Genomic DNA, 19,802 nt, shown 5'->3' on the forward strand with positions numbered 1-19,802 from the left:
AGAATTGCCGCCAGTGGAAAGAAAATGTAATATTATTCCCACTAGGGCCGTGCAGCCACAGCGTTCTAAATCTTCTATCCAGAGCCTTCGACGGTCTCTCCTGAATTCCGTCTCTGAATTTGTAAATCCGTTGTTACTGGTTGTAGTTGTTTTTATCAATCTCGAATCGATCATCGTCGCCTGCTGTTTCTATCCACGCATTCAAATATGCGACGCGGTCATTTGTATGTTATTCATATACGAACGGATCACAAATCAAGTTGATATTCATGACTCTGCTCCGGCTATACTGAGCAGCACCAGCTCCATCGCGTCACTTCTATCCCTCTCATATTTTTCGTATTTTTTTCACTCTGTAGTTGAACGAATAGAGACGCTCTAACTCGAGCCCAAGGGCCCCTGGTTATTTGTCACTGTAAAGTGATGATATTCTACGCAATAGTTTCTATATCATTTTTTAGAACTACGCTTTTCACAACCTTTAAATTCAGCTATTGCGACTATGCTGGATTTTTCTGAGCAACACTTCATTGAATCTATTGCTATAACAGCAGTCTACATTTTTTCCAAGGCTTCAAATAATCTATTTACGTATAATTAATTTTCTTGTTCTTTCGGAATGCAGGAAAAATGGGGGATCTTCTCTTTCTTATATTCCTCGTGTTATTCTCTGTGAATTGTCGTTGTGTTTTACAGGACGTTGAGTGAGAGAGAGAGGGATCGATGCAAGTCCTGAAATCTCGTTAAGCGCTACTGCTACGGATGACACCGAGGCAGTAATCGAGTCGATTTCGTTCGGTAATTAGCACACGAATTTCCGACTTGTAACGAACGCTTTTTTGTGACCGACGCGACATCGACCAAAAACATGTCTAAATTCCTCCAGTTTCACGCTCAGAACTCAGCGATAAAATAACCCGCGGATCCTCAATTTCTCCAAATCGATTTTTTCTTCAGTTTCCCTCGCAAATTTTCAAGTGCTTTTTAGAAGCCGCTGCGTTTATCTCCTCGAAGTGAGGAGAATCTGTCTCTCTAAAAACGTATCCGATTTAGAAGTGTGTCACATTTCACACGGAAAATTTCGACTTTATTTTCAACTCTTCGATAAGTTTAGAAATCCGGTTAACAGGTGCCGTGTAAAGCTGGTATCAAATCAATAAACTTGAGAAAAAGGTTCCGTGGACCCAGTTTAGACAGACAAGTTGTGAGTTAGAGTTAACTGAGTTGGAACAAATTAATCTTCAATGAATAAACTCTTGAGCCACTACTCAAATATGAAACCGAATCCTATAAATCTTAATAAACAGATATTCTAATTTATTATTTTTTTAATAAACAGAAATTCAAATAAACAGATTGATAAATTTTGAATATCGTAAAAATGAACTTTTTCTTTAAACATTATATTAATGAATTTTTTTGTCGTAGATTCCAATAGTGTTACACCGCAGCTGAGGCTGGTTAGAGCAAAGTCAAGGAACCAGTTCGTCCCGTGCAGCTGCGTGATAATATGATACTCAATCTAGCCGCCAGCATCCCATCATCATCTCTATTATCATTCATACTCATTTTCCAAGGGATGCATTTGCATCTTTTTCATCTTGGTTATCTTTTTGTTGTGGAAGCGGCTTTGTTGTAATTGGATCATTTTTCATGCGTATCATTTCTTATTTATCTCAAGCAACACCGGCAACTGGTGGTAAGGGAAGTCATCCAGCATCATAAGGTTACAGCAAGCACCGGTGCTGCCGCTGCTGCTGCTGCTGCTGCTGCTGCTGCTGCTGCTGCTGCTGCTGCTGCTGCTGCTGCTGCTGCTGCTGCAATGATGCTGATTGATGATGCGTTCATCAATTATAACGATAGAAAACAATGACAGAAGTTTCCATGAATCGATTCCACCTGAGGGACGAATTCTGACAACTGTAACAATTCTACAATTACTGCTTTATGATTTATACACCTTAGACGTTAATACAATATCCCACAATATACCACAATATAGCATAATATACCATAATGTACCATAACATACCACAATATACCTCAATATACCACAATAAAGCATAATATACCAATATACCATAATATGCCACTGCATACCACAATATACCTCAATATAGCATAATATAGCATAATATACTCTAATATAACAATAAGGCATAATATACTACAATATACCCTGATATACCATGATATATCGCAATATACCTCAATATACCACAATATACCATAATATACCACAATATACCATAATATACCACAATATACCACCATCGATATACTACTGCATACCACATCACACTACAGCATACCGCATACCAAATACCATACCAACTTAATCATACCATACCACGCTGTACCATATCAAACTTAGACTTAACGTAATGTACAATGCAAAACTAAAGTAATGTCATTCAATGCCACTTTGTAATACCAAGAAAAACGATACCACGTTTCATCGACGTTGAGAGATGCGCTTTTTAAAGGGTAGATACCGGAAGAAAAAGCGGGCCTAGTTTAACAGGGATTCAGAGGCAATTTAGTAGTTGTTATAAGAGTAATACCGATGACAGCAGAATTCATGTTTACCGAATTAATCCGGAAATCGGTTTGAAAAGTGATATCTCATGTGAACCAATCACTGGTCGGCATCAATTCACACTGTGTGATAATGGGAAATGTGATTGCAAGCTTAAACGGGATCAGTAGAGTAATCAGGGTAATACGGGTGGGGAGGGGGGTGAGAGACGGTACCGGCATACCGGTAGACATCGGGGATCGGGGGAGTATTGCATCTGAGGGCCAAGTTTCATAAAAATATGTTAACTCTTCCTTATATCGATTTAAGTTAAAATGAATTGATGAAGATATTATTTTGATTTAAGAGTTAAACCTTTTTTGGTAGAGATTGGACCTAGAATGATTGAGTGTGATTAGTAATCATTGAGAATTTCAGACCGTACTAGGCAGCCATCCACCGTTCCCTCTCCTCCATTGTTCCCTATACTAGGCATCCATCCACCGTTCCCTCTCCTCCACTGTTCCCTATACTAGGCATCCATCCACCGTCCCCTCTCCTCCACTGTTCCCTATACTAGGCATCCATCCACCGTTCCCTCTCCTCCACTGTTCCCTGTACGAGGCACCGACGTAAATTCACTGTTGTGAAATTTCTCTCGACATTCAGTCAGATGATTACTGTTTTTCTACACGGTAGCGTCAGACGAGATAAAGTCAAGGATTTAATAGGTATACAGCCGTTTTTACAGCCTGAATCTCCTCTACTATAAAACCGCGTATCTCGTCAAAAGATCATCTACATTTTACCCGGTGGCGTTCCAGCAATGAATGCAGCGCGTCGTTACTGATAGTAACTGATAGTTTCTGTACGTAAATGAAGAATTAAAGTTTGATAAATGACACATAAATATAGCGTGTCTTCCGTCGTCTCGTTACCTCTCACAGAACGACTCAACCTGAGACCCGCAGAAACTGCTGCTTATAGCGTGACAGTGAATTGTTCTGAATTAATTTCGAATCCAGCTGATTTACGCATTAAATCTCTCGAGTTCAAACGACTAAGATAGAATATTTATTCATAAGGGTTGGATTAATCGGGGGATTCCGAATTGAAAAACGTGAGTTTCGCCCGGTGCCAGTGACTGTCACATGATAAGATGTTTCTCGCTGTTTCTGAGAAGACACTAATTTCTATTAAAACGCGATTTATCACTGCAGTAATTTCTAAGTGGAAATAATCGAAAGTCAAAATTCGTAGATTTATTACATTACTGCATTGGAGAAAATTCTTCAAGAGAAAATAATTGAAGAATCTAATAGACAACCCATATACAAATACCGTCGACAATTAGATAGACCATAAATTTAGTTGTTGAACGATGCGCGGATTAATGTCTGTGTATTTTAACTATATTTGCTTTTATACTTCGTGGCGGAAGAAAAGAAATCATCGAAACTTGTTTCATTTCGAAAAAATACCGAAGAAATACAAGGGCCAGCTTAGGCTAAGCTTAGGTCGTAAAATTGTCTTTAAATGTGCCAGTTGGTCCTGTGGGTACCCTCAGAATCCCTAGTAGGTATATTATACGTATCAAAAAATGTATACTCAGGAAAATGAAAAACAGATTCCTGCCGAAACCCGGGATCGAACCAGGGACCTTTAGATCTTCAGTCTAACGCTCTCCCAACTGAGCTATTTCGGCTGGTGATTTATCGCCGGATTAGTTTCGAGTCGACGAACCCTGCTGGAAGTAGAAATTGAAACATTTATCTAACGAATTCATTTGGTTTCTTATCTATTTACAGATCAACCTTTTGTTCCAAAGACGCCTCCAACTGAAGGTAAGAGTTTAATTTCAATCCTAATTTACGTTATAACAATAACATCATTTGAAATCCAATGATTAAGAATGAAAAAATAGTCCGACATTTCTATTCTTTTAGTCCTATCTTAATTGATGTACATATCCTAATAATCATCTTCATGATATTCCTTATGATGACCATTAGAAACATTCAATAAACAACTGCGTAGCTTAAGGAGACAATGTGCGATTTTATATCATTTCTACAACACGGATTTTAGATAGTTTCATCATTGATTATAACCACAATAAGATATACGTGTATCGTATCGGTTTGGTAAATAGATATATCTCTGCTATGAGAGTTGAACGGGTCAGTGAGGCGTGATCGACCACGTGTTGTTAGTGAAAGGTTACTGTAACTTCTACAGAAGCTGAATGAAATTACCAATCATCCGTATCCCACGTTTCGCGATACTGACTTTTACTCCCTTGGCAACGAGCAGCAAGCTCCGGTGAAAATAGATACAGATAGAACTATTCAACAATAAGATGAGGTCGGTCGGCCGACAGTATTCGGCTCCTAGCGACAAACAGTGACTAATACCCTTCCCTCCTTCCTCCTACAGTAGCGTGGTTGAAACATCACAGTTAACAAGAAATGCTACTTGACTTGTGAAAAAATGAGCTTTTTCCTGCGAATGAAAAATGAGACGAAATCCATACAAGATGGTGCCGTTTCAGTCTAACAGCATAACGTGAATTCTTTAGTCAGCAGCAATCTGAACAGATCGGGTCTAAAGAGTAATCTGAACACATCGGGTCTAAAGAGTAATCTGAACACATCGGGTCTAAAGAGCAATCTGAACAGATCGGATCTAAAGAGCAATCTGAACAGATCGGGTCTAAAGAGCAATCTGAACAGATCGGATCTAAAGAGCAATCTGAACAGATCGGGTCTAAAGGGCAATCTGAACACATCGGGTCTAAAGAGCAATCTGAACACATCGGGTCTAAAGAGCAATCTGAACAGATCGGATCTAAAGAGCAATCTGAACAGATCGGATCTAAAGAGCAATCTGAACAGATCGGATCTAAAGAGCAATCTGAACAGATCGGATCTAAAGAGCAATCTGAACAGATCGGATCTAAAGAGCAATCTGAACACATCGGGTCTAAAGAGCAATCTGAACAGATCGGGTCTAAAGAGCAATCTGAACAGATCGGATCTAAAGAGCAATCTGAACACATCGGGTCTAAAGAGCAATCTGAACAGATCGGGTCTAAAGAGCAATCTGAACACATCGGGTCTAAAGAGTAATCTGAACACATCGGGTCTAAAGAGCAATCTGAACAGATCGGATCTAAAGAGCAATCTGAACAGATCGGATCTAAAGAGCAATCTGAACACATCGGGTCTAAAGAGCAATCTGAACAGATCGGATCTAAAGAGCAATCTGAACAGATCGGGTCTAAAGAGCAATCTGAACACATCGGGTCTAAAGAGCAATCTGAACAGATCGGATCTAAAGAGCAATCTGAACACATCGGATCTAAAGAGCAATCTGAACAGATCGGGTCTAAAGAGTAATCTGAACAGATCGGGTCTAAAGAGTAATCTGAACACATCGGGTCTAAAGAGCAATCTGAACACATCGGGTCTAAAGAGCAATCTGAACAGATCGGATCTAAAGAGCAATCTGAACAGATCGGGTCTAAAGAGTAATCTGAACAGATCGGGTCTAAAGAGTAATCTGAACACATCGGGTCTAAAGAGCAATCTGAACAGATCGGATCTAAAGAGCAATCTGAACACATCGGATCTAAAGAGCAATCTGAACAGATCGGGTCTAAAGAGTAATCTGAACAGATCGGGTCTAAAGAGTAATCTGAACACATCGGGTCTAAAGAGCAATCTGAACACATCGGGTCTAAAGAGCAATCTGAACAGATCGGGTCTAAAGAGCAATCTGAACACATCGGGTCTAAAGAGTAATCTGAACAGATCGGGTCTAAAGAGCAATCTGAACACATCGGGTCTAAAGAGCAATCTGAACAGATCGGATCTAAAGAGCAATCTGAACACATCGGATCTAAAGAGCAATCTGAACAGATCGGGTCTAAAGAGTAATCTGAACAGATCGGGTCTAAAGAGTAATCTGAACACATCGGGTCTAAAGAGCAATCTGAACACATCGGGTCTAAAGAGCAATCTGAACAGATCGGATCTAAAGAGCAATCTGAACAGATCGGGTCTAAAGAGTAATCTGAACAGATCGGGTCTAAAGAGTAATCTGAACACATCGGGTCTAAAGAGCAATCTGAACAGATCGGATCTAAAGAGCAATCTGAACACATCGGATCTAAAGAGCAATCTGAACAGATCGGGTCTAAAGAGTAATCTGAACAGATCGGGTCTAAAGAGTAATCTGAACACATCGGGTCTAAAGAGCAATCTGAACACATCGGGTCTAAAGAGTAAGTCTCTTACCCCCGAACTCCCACTCCGCACAGGCCTGAGACTCTTAGGAAAAATGGGCAAGACGATAATCTAGAAAAGAAGATGTTTGTGCGGAATACAAATGAATCTGAGAACCGCAGTGAAGATTCAGGACTCTGTTTAGATGGCGTTTTGACGCAAAATCCGAATTGACTTGATTTATTCTGAAAGTTTCGGAGATTTTGACTAAACTTTATCATCAGAGAATCGAAAGTTACACCAAGGGTCTAGTAATTCTAGTGGTATTTTGATTCATGGGCCAATTCATCGCTGTCTTAAGCAGTAACCAAGAAGGTTCAGTTTCTAATTTTTAGAATTAGTTTATGATTGCTTCATATTTCCGATGAGGACAGCAATTCAAACTAGCTTAACTGTTATCCGCTGAGCTTAAACTTAAATATCTCAATTAGGACCTGGTGGGATGTGTTTATTATCAATGCGACTCATGAAAGCGAAATGATCGCAATTCAATCAGTTTGAATACACGCCGTCGTGTCACGTGACACGTGCGCGTTGATTAATGAGATGTACTACACAATTCGCTACATCTACTGCATAACAATCTGTTGTGATCTTTACGAGTGAGATCTTTACGAGATACGACTAAAGATTGAAGTCACACGTAAAACAGACACATGATATGCGCTGGATGGATGATCAGTGAATCAATGAAATTACACAAACCTTAGAATCAGATTCTATAAATAAGAAGTGAAGCATCCCCTTGAGTAGCGCTTGAATTTCCATCTCCTCAGGCTTTGGAAAATTATGGCCCCGTCGAGTTAGAGTGTATCGATGATCGTTTCTATAATCGTTCATCTTTATTCGGAAAGCAAAAATGCGTATACAAATATTTAAATGTCCTCGCAAATCGCCTAAGGTGGCAATGTATGCAAGTGTGTCGATAATGTCTGGTGTAAGTGTAAAATAGTCAGATGCGATTGTGAAGAGATGCGAAATTCGCTCCGTTTAACATCGAAATGACAGATACAGATATAGATATAATATAGCTATAAATACGTCTCGGAGTCTGTCACCTGACCGGAATATCTCATACTGATTCCGCTATTGTAAGATGTCGCTACAAATACTGCCCCCCCCCCATAATTAACTCTTATCTAAATACTGATACGAACATATCTGCCAAAAATTCCTTGTCTATGTATCTGCTGTCTTATCTGTATTTCAGCGATTGTCTCAGTTCCTGTTCTTAACCTTCCGCGGTAACATCCATATTTTTGAGAATACTGTTTATATCATTAATGCTTCATTGTCGTTTTGTCTGAGATGAGTATTAATTAAAACCTCGAAACGTAAGATAATAAATGTATAATCAACGATGGGTTTCGCTTGTTCAACTTGTAAGATATTGTTTTCTTTTCTAAATATATCGTGTTTGAGTGAAATAATGCGAGTCAGTGTCCTCTCCTGACGATCGTTGTATAAACGATTATCGCCATCAATAAATCGTAACGTTGAAATATTGCGACGAAACAGGTGAAAAATGGAATTTTGAAAAAGGTGACTGTGACGGGAAACGGAAATTACGAGGTGAACTTTTGAGTATTGCGCTAAGACGATTCAGAATTTCTTAAAATACGCTTGGTTCTACATTTCTGAGTAAAGTTTGACTCATCTGGTGTCAAATGAAATCATTTCCACCAACAAAAGGACAGGACACAGTTCTATAGGATTCAGGACTCTCTACAGGATCCGGCATCTCAGGACCCAATTTATAGGACCTGATTCCACAGTTCTGTCGTTTGAATCTACAGTTAGAATGTTAGTTTATTCTCGATATTTTGATGTAGGGTAAGATTGAACTCGAGTGTGAAGAGAGATATTTTATCCGATGATTTACGGCGATCGTATCTGGGATGAATCAGCGAACCGAATGATCGCGCTCATTTACAACAACTCATTCCTTATTTTACAGCAAACTGTTTAAGGAAAAGGTGATTGACTATAAATAATTGTCGCGCGCGCGCGCGTTATCAACGGTGTGAAGTCGTTCAATTGGAATTTATCAATGTTTAATGGCAACTGGAGACAATTTGAGCAGAATCGGAAATGATTTGAAATAAGAACGGAAACATTGCCTCGGGGAAATAAACCGACGACAGATTTCTTTCTGGGAAACGATTGATTTGCTGGACTCCGCGCGCGACACGAATTATAATTTAAACACAGTCGTATCGTCGTCATCGTGTTGTTACTCTGTGATTCCGTAATAAACTGCAAATTACAAACTATCGCCAGAGATTCCGGCGAGTATCGGCAGCGATACCCGCGATCAGAGAAAACTATACTAACATAGGCTTAATGGGTCTAACGTTACAAACGGACAGCAGGACCCGGTTTTATAGACTGGTATTAACTTTAACCCGGGGGCTAACTCAATTCATTTTCAATTGAGTTAACCCTCAGGTTAAAGGCAATACCAGTCTATAAAACCGGGCCCAGAAGTATAAAATATGCTGTAATCATTTTTCTAATGATCGTTGAGTTTGATTTTATTATTTCCCATTCCGTGGTACACAGTCTGTGAACGGGGGATTCTGGGGAACAGGGGATCCTAGGAATAGTTCACGTGGGGAATCCTGGACAGGCATCACGTAGTGTATACAAATATCTAATTTTGAGGCTTCTCAGATCGTTGTACTGCTATAAATGTATGTTCGGTATTCCGTGTTTTCAATCGTTTCACTACTTGGATCAATTATAGGAATCTGATAAGCTATGAAGCGAACTGACTCGAGCTGTGTGAAGTGTGTTAGATACGATGTTGATAGATCATTAGATAATTACTGAATAAATAGTCAGTTCTAGGTGTAACACTAACCTTTACCAACTGAATCATTAAATTCTCACCCGCCTGAAACAGCTTCAGTGGCTGGTCTCATGTCCGGATGGCGCCCTATGACGCGTCAACGAAAGCCTTGGACAAAATGGGAAACTTGGCTGAAATGGTTAACATTGGGCAAAATGGTTTACATAGGGCAAAATAGTTAACATTGGGCAAAATGGTTTATATTGGGCAAAATGGCTTATATTTTGCCAAAGTATTGTGATTTTATTGTAAAGTGTCTGGTTCTTATATTCATTTCTTTCAATCTCTCATTTCAGAACCATGTGAACGCCATTATTGCGCTTATGGCGCCACCTGTGTGAATAATTACGAACTGAATAAGGCTGAATGTAAATGCGTGGAATCGTGCGGTCGAACGTTCGCTCCTGTTTGTGGATCTGATGACGTCAGCTATAGTTCGCAATGTCACCTGAAACTAGCGAGCTGTGCGCAACAAAAACGTATTAGGCCTAAGTTCAGGGGGCGCTGCACGTCTCGTTTAGGTATGTTTAGAGAAATCCCAGGTATACGTAAAACTGGGATACCCTAATGGATTCCAAAATATCAGAACATCCCTAACTAACCCCACAATGTCGGAACATCCCTTACTAACCCCACAATATCGGAACAACCCTAACTAACCCCACAATGTCGGAACATCCCTTACTAACCCCACAATATCGGAACATCCTTAACTAACCCCACAATGTCGGAACATCCCTAACTAACCCCACAATGTCGGAACATCCCTTACTAACCCCACAATATTGGGACATCCTTAACTAACCCCGCAAATTCAGAATATTTTAGCTGATTGTGCAATACACCCGCGGCTGATGGGAAACAATAGTGTTTGTGTGAGGAAGTTGTGAGAGGAATTTTACGTTTGTTACACAACAGATCTTACACACGCACACAGCATACACACAGACAGGGCTGGATGATGTACCGAGGAGAGCAACAACAAAAACAACTTTATCTTACATCATCGGTGTAAAGGTTATTCCTGTACGGTACCAGCAGCAGCACTGGTGGGTCGTGCCGGGACCCCCAACCAGAACACCGGGCACCGATTGTTTCCGACCAATTTGTAGGGAACCCTGCTGCTGCTGCTGAAATTTTACGAAAAAAATTCAAGTACTTGTTGAACAACAGTGCAAGATCAACTGATAGATAGTTTTACTCTGGCCCGTGTGAACGATCGTTATTCAGTTATCGGATTTGTGTCACAACTATTGAAGTCCGGTTTCTATTTTTTGTCTCAATTTCTATACGAGTTGTAAGTCGTCAACAGAATTATCGTTCCAACTGAAAGACAATTTGGCTGTAGGCCTAATCAGACGGGCAGTGGCATTTCTAAATTCCGTTTCATTATCTCTCGAACCGCTCTACCCCTCGTGGCCTAAAACTTGCTTATGATTAAAAGGCACTTACAAAAACCATGATCAACGTCGATTTATGACAGGGAATCAACTAGAGATGCGCGGCCTCCATTGATTCACTGAGGACATTAGTAAATTGATCATTAACCGGCGTCGATTGGTTACATCGCTTTACTGATCACGCGCTCGTCGTCGGAAAACTCTGTTGCCATCTATCGCATAAAATCGACACTATTTTCCACCGATATTCAGATTGGTAAAAACATCAGAAGAAATACATACACGAAATGATTTCATTAAATTTCGACAGTTGCCCCGAGAACAAATGCGGCCTTTAATTCACCCGAATCAGGGCTGGGTGGATTTAATGCCGATATGAAAAGACCTTTCGAACGAAACCACGAGCAATTCGTGATCTGACATTAACCGGAATAAATAAATCAAAGAACTTTGAATAAAACGATAGGTTTTTTTCTATCGCTCGAGGCTTCCTTCGAATAGAACACGAGGAGGATCATCGATCGAATTTAATTAACAAATGAAGAGATGATATTCATATTGTTAATGATTAATGAATGTACAGTTAACACCCTTCCTTTCAGGGATACTAGTATCATCCTACACGGTAGATTAAGTTATCGATTACTGAAAGGCCTCGGTATTCACGAGAGGTGAAAAGGTCGCTTTATTTTTCTCAGTGGTCACGGAATAAGCCAGATCTGTTGTGATCTGATAAGCATCGAGTATCACTTCAAAAGACGAACGAAATGTTCAGATGTATTTATACAAACGATTCTGACCTGAAGGTTTGTTCCGGCGTTTTCTAAGAAAACTGTACCGAAACGGTATCTAGGATTTCGGTAGAATGATGATCTCTATCTTACAATTAATGGTCAAAAATCTCGGTGTTTTGATGAAAACCTTTCTTTCACAAGTCACATGAACAATATTTGTCGCATACTGCATAGGTAAACTTCACCATCTTCTCGATGATGTTTCGTGCAAGGTAGCTATCTCTTCACTGGTCGTTTCAAGACTTAACTATTCCAATTCTCTTCGGATTGGTTTATCTATATAGCGCTATATAAATAAATGAATTATCATTATCATTATCATCATTATCATAATTACTATTATCAGATGATAGAATAAAAACCCACTGTCTGTCTGTCTGTCTGTCTTTCTGTCTGTCTTTCTGTCTGTCTTTCTGTCTGTCTGTCTGTCTGTCTGTCTGTCTGTCTGTCTGTCTGTCTGTCTGTCTGTCTGTCTGTCTGTCTGTCTGTCTGTCTGTCTGTCTGTCTGTCTGTCTGTCTGTCTGTCTGTCTGTCTGTCTGTCTGTCTGTCTGTCTGTCTGTCTGTCTGTCTGTCTGTCTGTCTGTCTGTCTGTCTGTCTGTCTGTCTGTCTGTCTCTGTCGAGATCGTTGTCAGGTGTTAGCTAGGATGGCTCCGGGTAGATTAATATTAACGATACGATCAGTATTCACAGGGTAAGTATATGTAATATAATTCGTTGGTGTAAATGGTATTTTCATTCTCGGGAGGCCAAAAACCAGCTCTGACTTGATCCAATAAAAACCACGCCGACCCGAAACTGCCTGGTATTACTGGCCTCAAACACGCGATTATCCCGTTCTGAAACCCATTTCAGGTACAGATCCCGTAATGTATATATACTGATGGCTTGACTCATGTGAGTTACTGGATGAAAAAACTCCTAACGCTCCCGCGATCGTTGAATCGATGAGACGTAGGCCGAGATTCTATATTGTTCAAATAAAAAGATTATTAGAATAATAAAAAAGGAATGTAAGAATTTGCTTTTTCCGAGACTGGGAAACCATCAGAGTATGAAAATAATCACCACCCGTCCACCCGTCCACCCATCCACCCGTCCACCCATCCACCCGTCCACCCATCCACCTGTCCGCCGCCCGCCAGTAAGGTGTGAAGTCATTCTTCATTCATGTGGGACCCTGTCGCAGTCCTTGGAGCCCCATGGGTCCGCCGTCCCATGTCAGGGGCCGATCCAGGATTTTGTAGAAGATTTTGCCCTAAAATAGGGCACATTGGACAATAGGGCAAAATAGGGTCCAGTAACATAAACGTCTTATTTTCACTTAGTTTTTGTTTGCGCATAAATATCTCTAAAAAGATATATTAAATTTTTATTTCAAGACTTTTTGCAAGAAGGGCACTCTATTTTTGAGGGCCGGGCTACGGACACCCTCCCCTGGATCCGCTCTTGTATGGGGTCGTATGGGGAACCGCGAGCTGCAGACCGTTGAGTCCCACGGGCTCGCCCGGGTCCCATGGGCTGATATGAATCGTGTTATGGAATGAATCTTGACGGTTTTATACACGAGAATGTGTCGGTTAATGAAGCTATTATAAATCGTGATGTTTATCCCTCTAGGGTAATCATTGTTATTGTGCTACTGCCGCAAATATATTATTTACAGCCCGAACGAGTGTATTGAGATCGGGCTCAGATGGATGGATGATCGGTAAATTAATATACAACTCGTACCACAACGCAATAACCGGCACTGGCAGGCGAGGGAAAAATAAAACAGTTCCAGATCACCAAACACAACGCGCTGTATATATCAGAGAAGAGTAATACCACACCTTCATATCAGCCTCATTTCATCTAAAGTGTTAACTTTTTGTGACGTTGATTAGCTAAGAGCTTTTTCTCGGAAAATACGCGCGTTTTTTCTATAAAGTATTAGTGACAGGGCGGTGTTTTATCTAAGGTTGAGAAACTAATGTCGCGCATTGACGAGGAAATAACCACGCAACGTCACAGGCGTTAATGGTTTCTATGTTGTGGTCGTGTTCGTTGTTTAATCTCTATCGATCCTATATTTCTGTGTGTTACGCGCACAAACATTCAAAAACTAAACCTAACCATAAATCATTAATGGAAGTTACTGGCGCCCTATTGTTTGTATCGGTAGAGCTCTGTGTTTCGCTATCTCGACTCCTGCGACGCCTGCGATTTAACGCTCTGATCGCTCGCACTCTCTATAGTTTCACCGTTACCAGCCGCGGATGCCGTTACGTTACGCCGTATTCCGACGTTACGTTTACGTACACGCTACCGCTTTACGTAATTAACGTTTTCTCGATCGGGTTTTATTCCGCGGTAAAATCATACGCTTGATTAAATCTGCAAAAACAAACTGGGAATAAAAAAAGCGCCCGTGAACGCGGCGGCTGCGAGTCGTCGTATAGCGGAGCAACGCATCGAGCCGCAACTCTGCGTAATATCACCATCACATGACTAACCATAGAACAACCATTACTGAGAACCGACACGCCAAACGACGAACATCATTCTTCTGTTTTCAGTTTTAAGGATACATCGTTCTAACCCTTCCTGACGCGTTACGGGGAGAGAGTGCATTTCAATCGAAAATTGCCACCAGACATCAATATTAAGGGACCTCGCCGAGAAGAATAACGGAGGATATATTTAACATTCAGGTCGATATGGAATCGGTTTTTGCTGTGGTAATAATGTCGATCGTATTATGACGAGTAATTGATAGTTTTTTTTTTGGTTTGTGTTTGTGTAATTGAGGATTTCGATTTATCTGCTCTGTGACCGGGAAATCACGAATTAGGACATTACATCATCATCATCATTATTGTGGTTTATTGGAAGGAACACCTGAAAGAGTCGCTCAGTAAAGGGGACATCACGGCGACTTTAACTACCGCTGGAAATCATCTTAGTGAATCTTAGTGATTTTCTAATGGATTTCGTCCCAAATCGTGTAGTGATTCAATAACTCATATGGAACCAGTTGGATATCATATATATATCTGTGTAGTTTATAGAATAAATGCATCTACACTCGGCTTAAAACGGGATAAATGAACATGCGCGACTCAAGAGCGAACTGCTCATTTGAAATATGATTTTTCAAATCTGATTTTTCTCGTAGCCGGAGATGAAGATATGTTGTTATAAATATCAACGGAAGCCGGAATTCAATCAGTGTTAAGGGAATACTGGAGTTACGCACGCAGCAGCCACTAGACGCCTGGCGACCAGTTGAAATTTGATTGAGAACTAACGCATTAATTTTTAATTGCTCTCCCCTCCCCATCCCTCCCCCACCACTCTCTCTCTCTCTCGATCTGTCTCGCGATATCTTTGAGTCAGTCTATTTACTAATGACTCTGATAGACACAGCGATTCGAGGCAGTCTTAAACCACGTCGCGTCGCATTCATCAGATTACTAGCGATTTTATTCGGCTGAGCATTTCGTTTTTAAATACGAGCGCGAGTTTTTTCTGCTCTCGTCTCGTTTTCTGCGGTGTCTTCCACATTCTGACGACAGCGACTGAGACGACGGCTAGTAGACGTATATATATATATACATACCGACCGGGCGGCGCGAGTATCTGAGAAATAGATCGGGTGACGATGAACGTGTGTTTAAAAACGATATAAAACTGATCTGTGTTCAGATCTTAGTGAACTGATAACATGTTATATCAGTATAGGATTAGTTACCGGACTACGCAGCACCCGGCTGTAGCCTATCCCGTTGTCACCGGCAAATCAAAATGTCGACACATTGTTGCCGCTGTTGTTATGATTATGTTAACGTTACTAAGACCGTGTTACGGTTGTTATATTTATCTCCCAGGTAAAGTGGATCCGTGTTTGAAGATGAATTGCACGAACGGAGCTCGGTGCGTACCGTCGCTGGTCGGTTCCACTGCGAGATGCGAGTGTCCCACCAAGTGTTATTCTTTCGGTAGCAGTTTAGAAGATCGCGAAATCTGCGCTTCCGACGGCAAGGAATATCAAAACAAATGCGAAATGGATCGAGCTTCGTGTCTGGCTATGAAACCAATATCGATGAAATTCTACGGAAAATGCGGTAAGTCATTTTTTTCTTTAATTGATTTTCAATCATAAAAATTGATTAAAATCTATGATATTTTGTCAATTGATCTCTACTAGGGCCCAATTTCATATAATGGTTTCCTTCATTAATTCAGTTTGTTCCAAATTGATTTTTCGAGTTAATCCTTCCTGTGAAACTGGAGTCGTAGGTACCCGGTGTCATAGAATGTAATCCCCACCCCCTATTCATGCCCTCTGACAATAGATCTCAGGAGTAAGGGTTAGGGTCAGTAGCCCCATTATGACTCTCCACTTAATTCGTCAATCTATTGTTGGGGGGAGGGGGCATCTGACAGCATGGTTTATCTTTAAATATATCATTTAAAAGATATTAAGATTAGGTCACCAGGACCCGGTTTCAGGTTCATCTTATCCATGTACTGATACAGTTTTTACAATTATTTTGATTAAGTAAAAAAATATTCCTTATATTGAAAACATATATCTGTGAGCTGAACCACTGGGACCCAGAACACAGACATCATAATACACAAAATATTTAAACTATTTATATAAAATAACAACCGAACAGTAGCTGAACAGAGCTAGATTATTCTCTTGACTCATGGTCTAATCACTCTCCTCGGAATAATGGTCCAGATAAAGTCATAACTGTTTGATAAATATAATATAATCCAACGGATCGAAAAACGCACATTTTCACTTCTAAAATCTGCTTATTCATTTCTTTACATTACGTGCGATTTGAATCAGATAAACCTGATTTCTTTAGGTCGCGATTATCATTGCAAACCACAAAGGTTTTTAAGACCAGTTTTACGAGTCAAACTCACAAGGTCAAGGTTAACAAAACCGCTCAATATCTTAACAAAGTTTCATATCAGGTTCAGGATCAAGAGTCAGATCTTAACTCCGAACTATGGAACTGAATCCAGTATCCAGTAACGTGGAACCAGGTCCATAATATTTTTGTCAATAATCGCTAATATGAAACTTTTCCTCACGAGATGTTGATGCCAATTCTAGTTCAACTCGGTTACGATATTTACGATATTTCATCTATATTATATAATACACATAATGTATGAATCTGCGGTCGCTATATGTTTCCAACCATCGATTTTCAAGCTTATAGGAGTTGTCTACACGTTCGACCCCCTGAAGTCTTATCTTTGATTCAATATTGATATTCATTCAATGAAATATCACACACGTGATACTGCTTTATCGACAGTAGATATTTCTCAAAATGATTAGTCGTCAGTTCATCGGTAAAGTTAATTTTTATGACTGGTTATTTTATACGAACGCCTCGTTGACATTTAATGCATCGATCGATTAGAAGTTCTGTATCAGTCTAATTGAGTATATATCAATAGTAACTATAATACTGAAAACCGATCCGTCATATCAAACTCGAGCGAAGTCGCGTGTTTCATTAGTAATCTGAAATGAAGGATACAAGTGATATTCGAATTCATTTTATATTCAAGTTTAAAATCAGATGATAGAATAATGTGAGATGAATGCACGCATGTGACGGCCGTGGCCATTTTGTCCTTCGTCGTGATAAAAATATCCCTCATATCTTTACTTTTAGAATTTCTGTAAGTCACGCGAAATGATTCAGTTTGAAATGTAATATTGAGGGATTGATGTAAAACCATTGATGGAACACTTTGAGTCCGTGTTGTAAATATCATATGAAATCCAATACTAAGTGCGAAGAAATGAGTCCGATAACGCCTCCCTTTAGCTATAGTCAGTGTTCCTGATGATGACTATATGACGATATAGTTACTAGCTCGAAAAAACATTTCGAATTTAATTGCTGCATAGAGTGGGATTTTATAAGATCGTTGTATTTTGTAAACCTTGTTTTAACTGGAAAAGAATCGAAAAAAATATACACTTGAATATTTGTGTAAATTTGATAACATTGAAGTGAATTGAAAATGACGAAGTTGATTTGAAAAGTTGAATGTTAAACTCAATTTACAGCCGCCAGTTTTATGTGACATATATTTGAAGTCAAGCAGATGAAATATCAACTCCTAAAGGCTTCAAACACAGCACGATATAAACAAACAAATGATTTAAATTTCAAGCCGAGAACTTCATAGAATAGTCGTTTACCCTCCCCTAGACCTCAGGCGAATACACCTGGCATTCACAGTCTCAATTCTACATAACCATTCTATGCCGTCGTCATTTATGAAGTTGAAACTAAAAGTTACAGGTTACGGCACTCAAGTAGATGATAAAAACCGCATCAAAATCTACTTTCCACAAAGTTAATGATCAATATATTCTAAAATGGGAAATATACATATTATGTTCTCATTTCATACCCGGTGGCTGAAAACTATTCAGTAACTTGTTCGAATTAATGGATACAATTTCAAAGTTCGGCGTAATAACTAATGGACAGATATCCGCGCTAAGTCATTCGTGCAGGAAGGGATGACGGGGTTAGTGAAATATGATAATATGATTAACTATTAATTACTTAAGAGTGCTTTACAGGACTTTACTTAAAATATCGAATTGTTTTATGAATATTATCTAATATTATTATATTATTTAATAATGTATCCGTGTAAGGGATAAATTATCAGATAATCTTGATAATCCTGTGTCAATGTTGTACGATAAAATGCCACAAAACAACTGTATCTTATCCTAATAATCGTCTTCAAGAATACAGCATTCTTTGAGCTGATTTTCACTAATTACAAATAACCAGATTATGACATTCATTCATAAGTACATTCGTTTTCGCGTCAATAATGAGACCTTTCGTAAATTAAAGATCATCAACACTTGAATAATGACATTCTATTTGAAATAGCGCATTATTCGATATGTAATCATCCCCAATGGCTTCTTGTCGGTGATCATTGTAGTCTGATGATCTGAGTCGTTTTCACTATAATAAACGTATTGAATACGAATGCGGAACCCGGTATTTATTGAACATAATACAATCGATAAATAGATGAATCAATTGGGTTTTAATTGACTAAAGATCGTTGTTTAGACAACTATTTAAAGACGACGGTATTTATTTCATACTCTGTTGCGTAATTGATTTATTCTTTTGCGGCGTCTTTTTTATTTCGTATGATTCGTGTTTCGTGACCTTTAAAAAAAGTTCTATATAAAAAGATGGATGTAGATGGTGAAAGATTAACCGGTGTCATCGCGGATAGCGGATCGTAGATTAGTCTCGTCGGCGCGTTGTATTTCTGTCCCAGCCTGAAAGTAAGTAACATATTAAGCCGATGAAGCTGCGACGAATGAAATCCGAGTCAGGAGCGGGTGCGAAACTTGTCATTCGAAACTTCCTTAATCGGCTTAAAATGCGCCGAATAAAAGTACGAGGAAGTCGAGAAAATGCTTCCGGGACAATAATGATGTCTAAATAGCGTGCGATGGTTTTGTGTGCGGCGATGAAATTATTGTAAGCAGAAATTCGAGATCATATTTTTCCGTTTAAGTCTGGCAGCAAAATGACAAACAATACTCGTAAGCTTGTATAGAATGACAGTGATAGAAAAAACGTTACGTAGATTATAATAAATTCATGCCGTAATTTCATCGAAGATTAAATCAAACATATTCAGGTATACGACTGATTCCCTGCTGCTTGTAGCACATAGGAAGGACACTAGTTCACGTATAAACTAGAAAGTCCATGATTACTACCACTTTTCTTCAGTCTAAAACGATATGGTATAACTTAAGACTGGTGACGGATGGTAGGAGCCCCGCCTGTTAGTATTTTATATAAATTTTTTCTTAGTCTTTTAGCAATTGTGGGATTTTATTGTTTCGTCACGGATATTGTGATTTTAC

General features: G+C 39.5%; 1 protein-coding gene and 1 non-coding gene across 2 annotated transcripts in view; one reads left to right on the forward strand and one right to left on the reverse strand.

Moving 5' to 3' along the window:
- The window catches only part of LOC141908411 (agrin-like), a 101,550-nt gene that overhangs the window by 33,468 nt on the left and 48,280 nt on the right, over nucleotides 1-19,802 (forward strand). The window contains exons 3-5 of the mRNA XM_074798454.1: nucleotides 4,327-4,362; nucleotides 9,952-10,176; nucleotides 15,721-15,957. Of these exons, the coding sequence (XP_074654555.1) occupies nucleotides 4,327-4,362; nucleotides 9,952-10,176; nucleotides 15,721-15,957 (498 nt within the window). The remainder of the gene's footprint in view (nucleotides 1-4,326; nucleotides 4,363-9,951; nucleotides 10,177-15,720; nucleotides 15,958-19,802) is intronic.
- Trnaf-gaa (transfer RNA phenylalanine (anticodon GAA)) lies at nucleotides 4,151-4,223 on the reverse strand. Its single transcript has one exon. It is a non-coding gene; the product is annotated as a tRNA-Phe (tRNA).

Source organism: Tubulanus polymorphus, chromosome 7, assembly GCF_964204645.1.
Source record: "Tubulanus polymorphus chromosome 7, tnTubPoly1.2, whole genome shotgun sequence".
NCBI classification, from domain to species: Eukaryota; Metazoa; Nemertea; class Palaeonemertea; order Tubulaniformes; family Tubulanidae; genus Tubulanus; species Tubulanus polymorphus.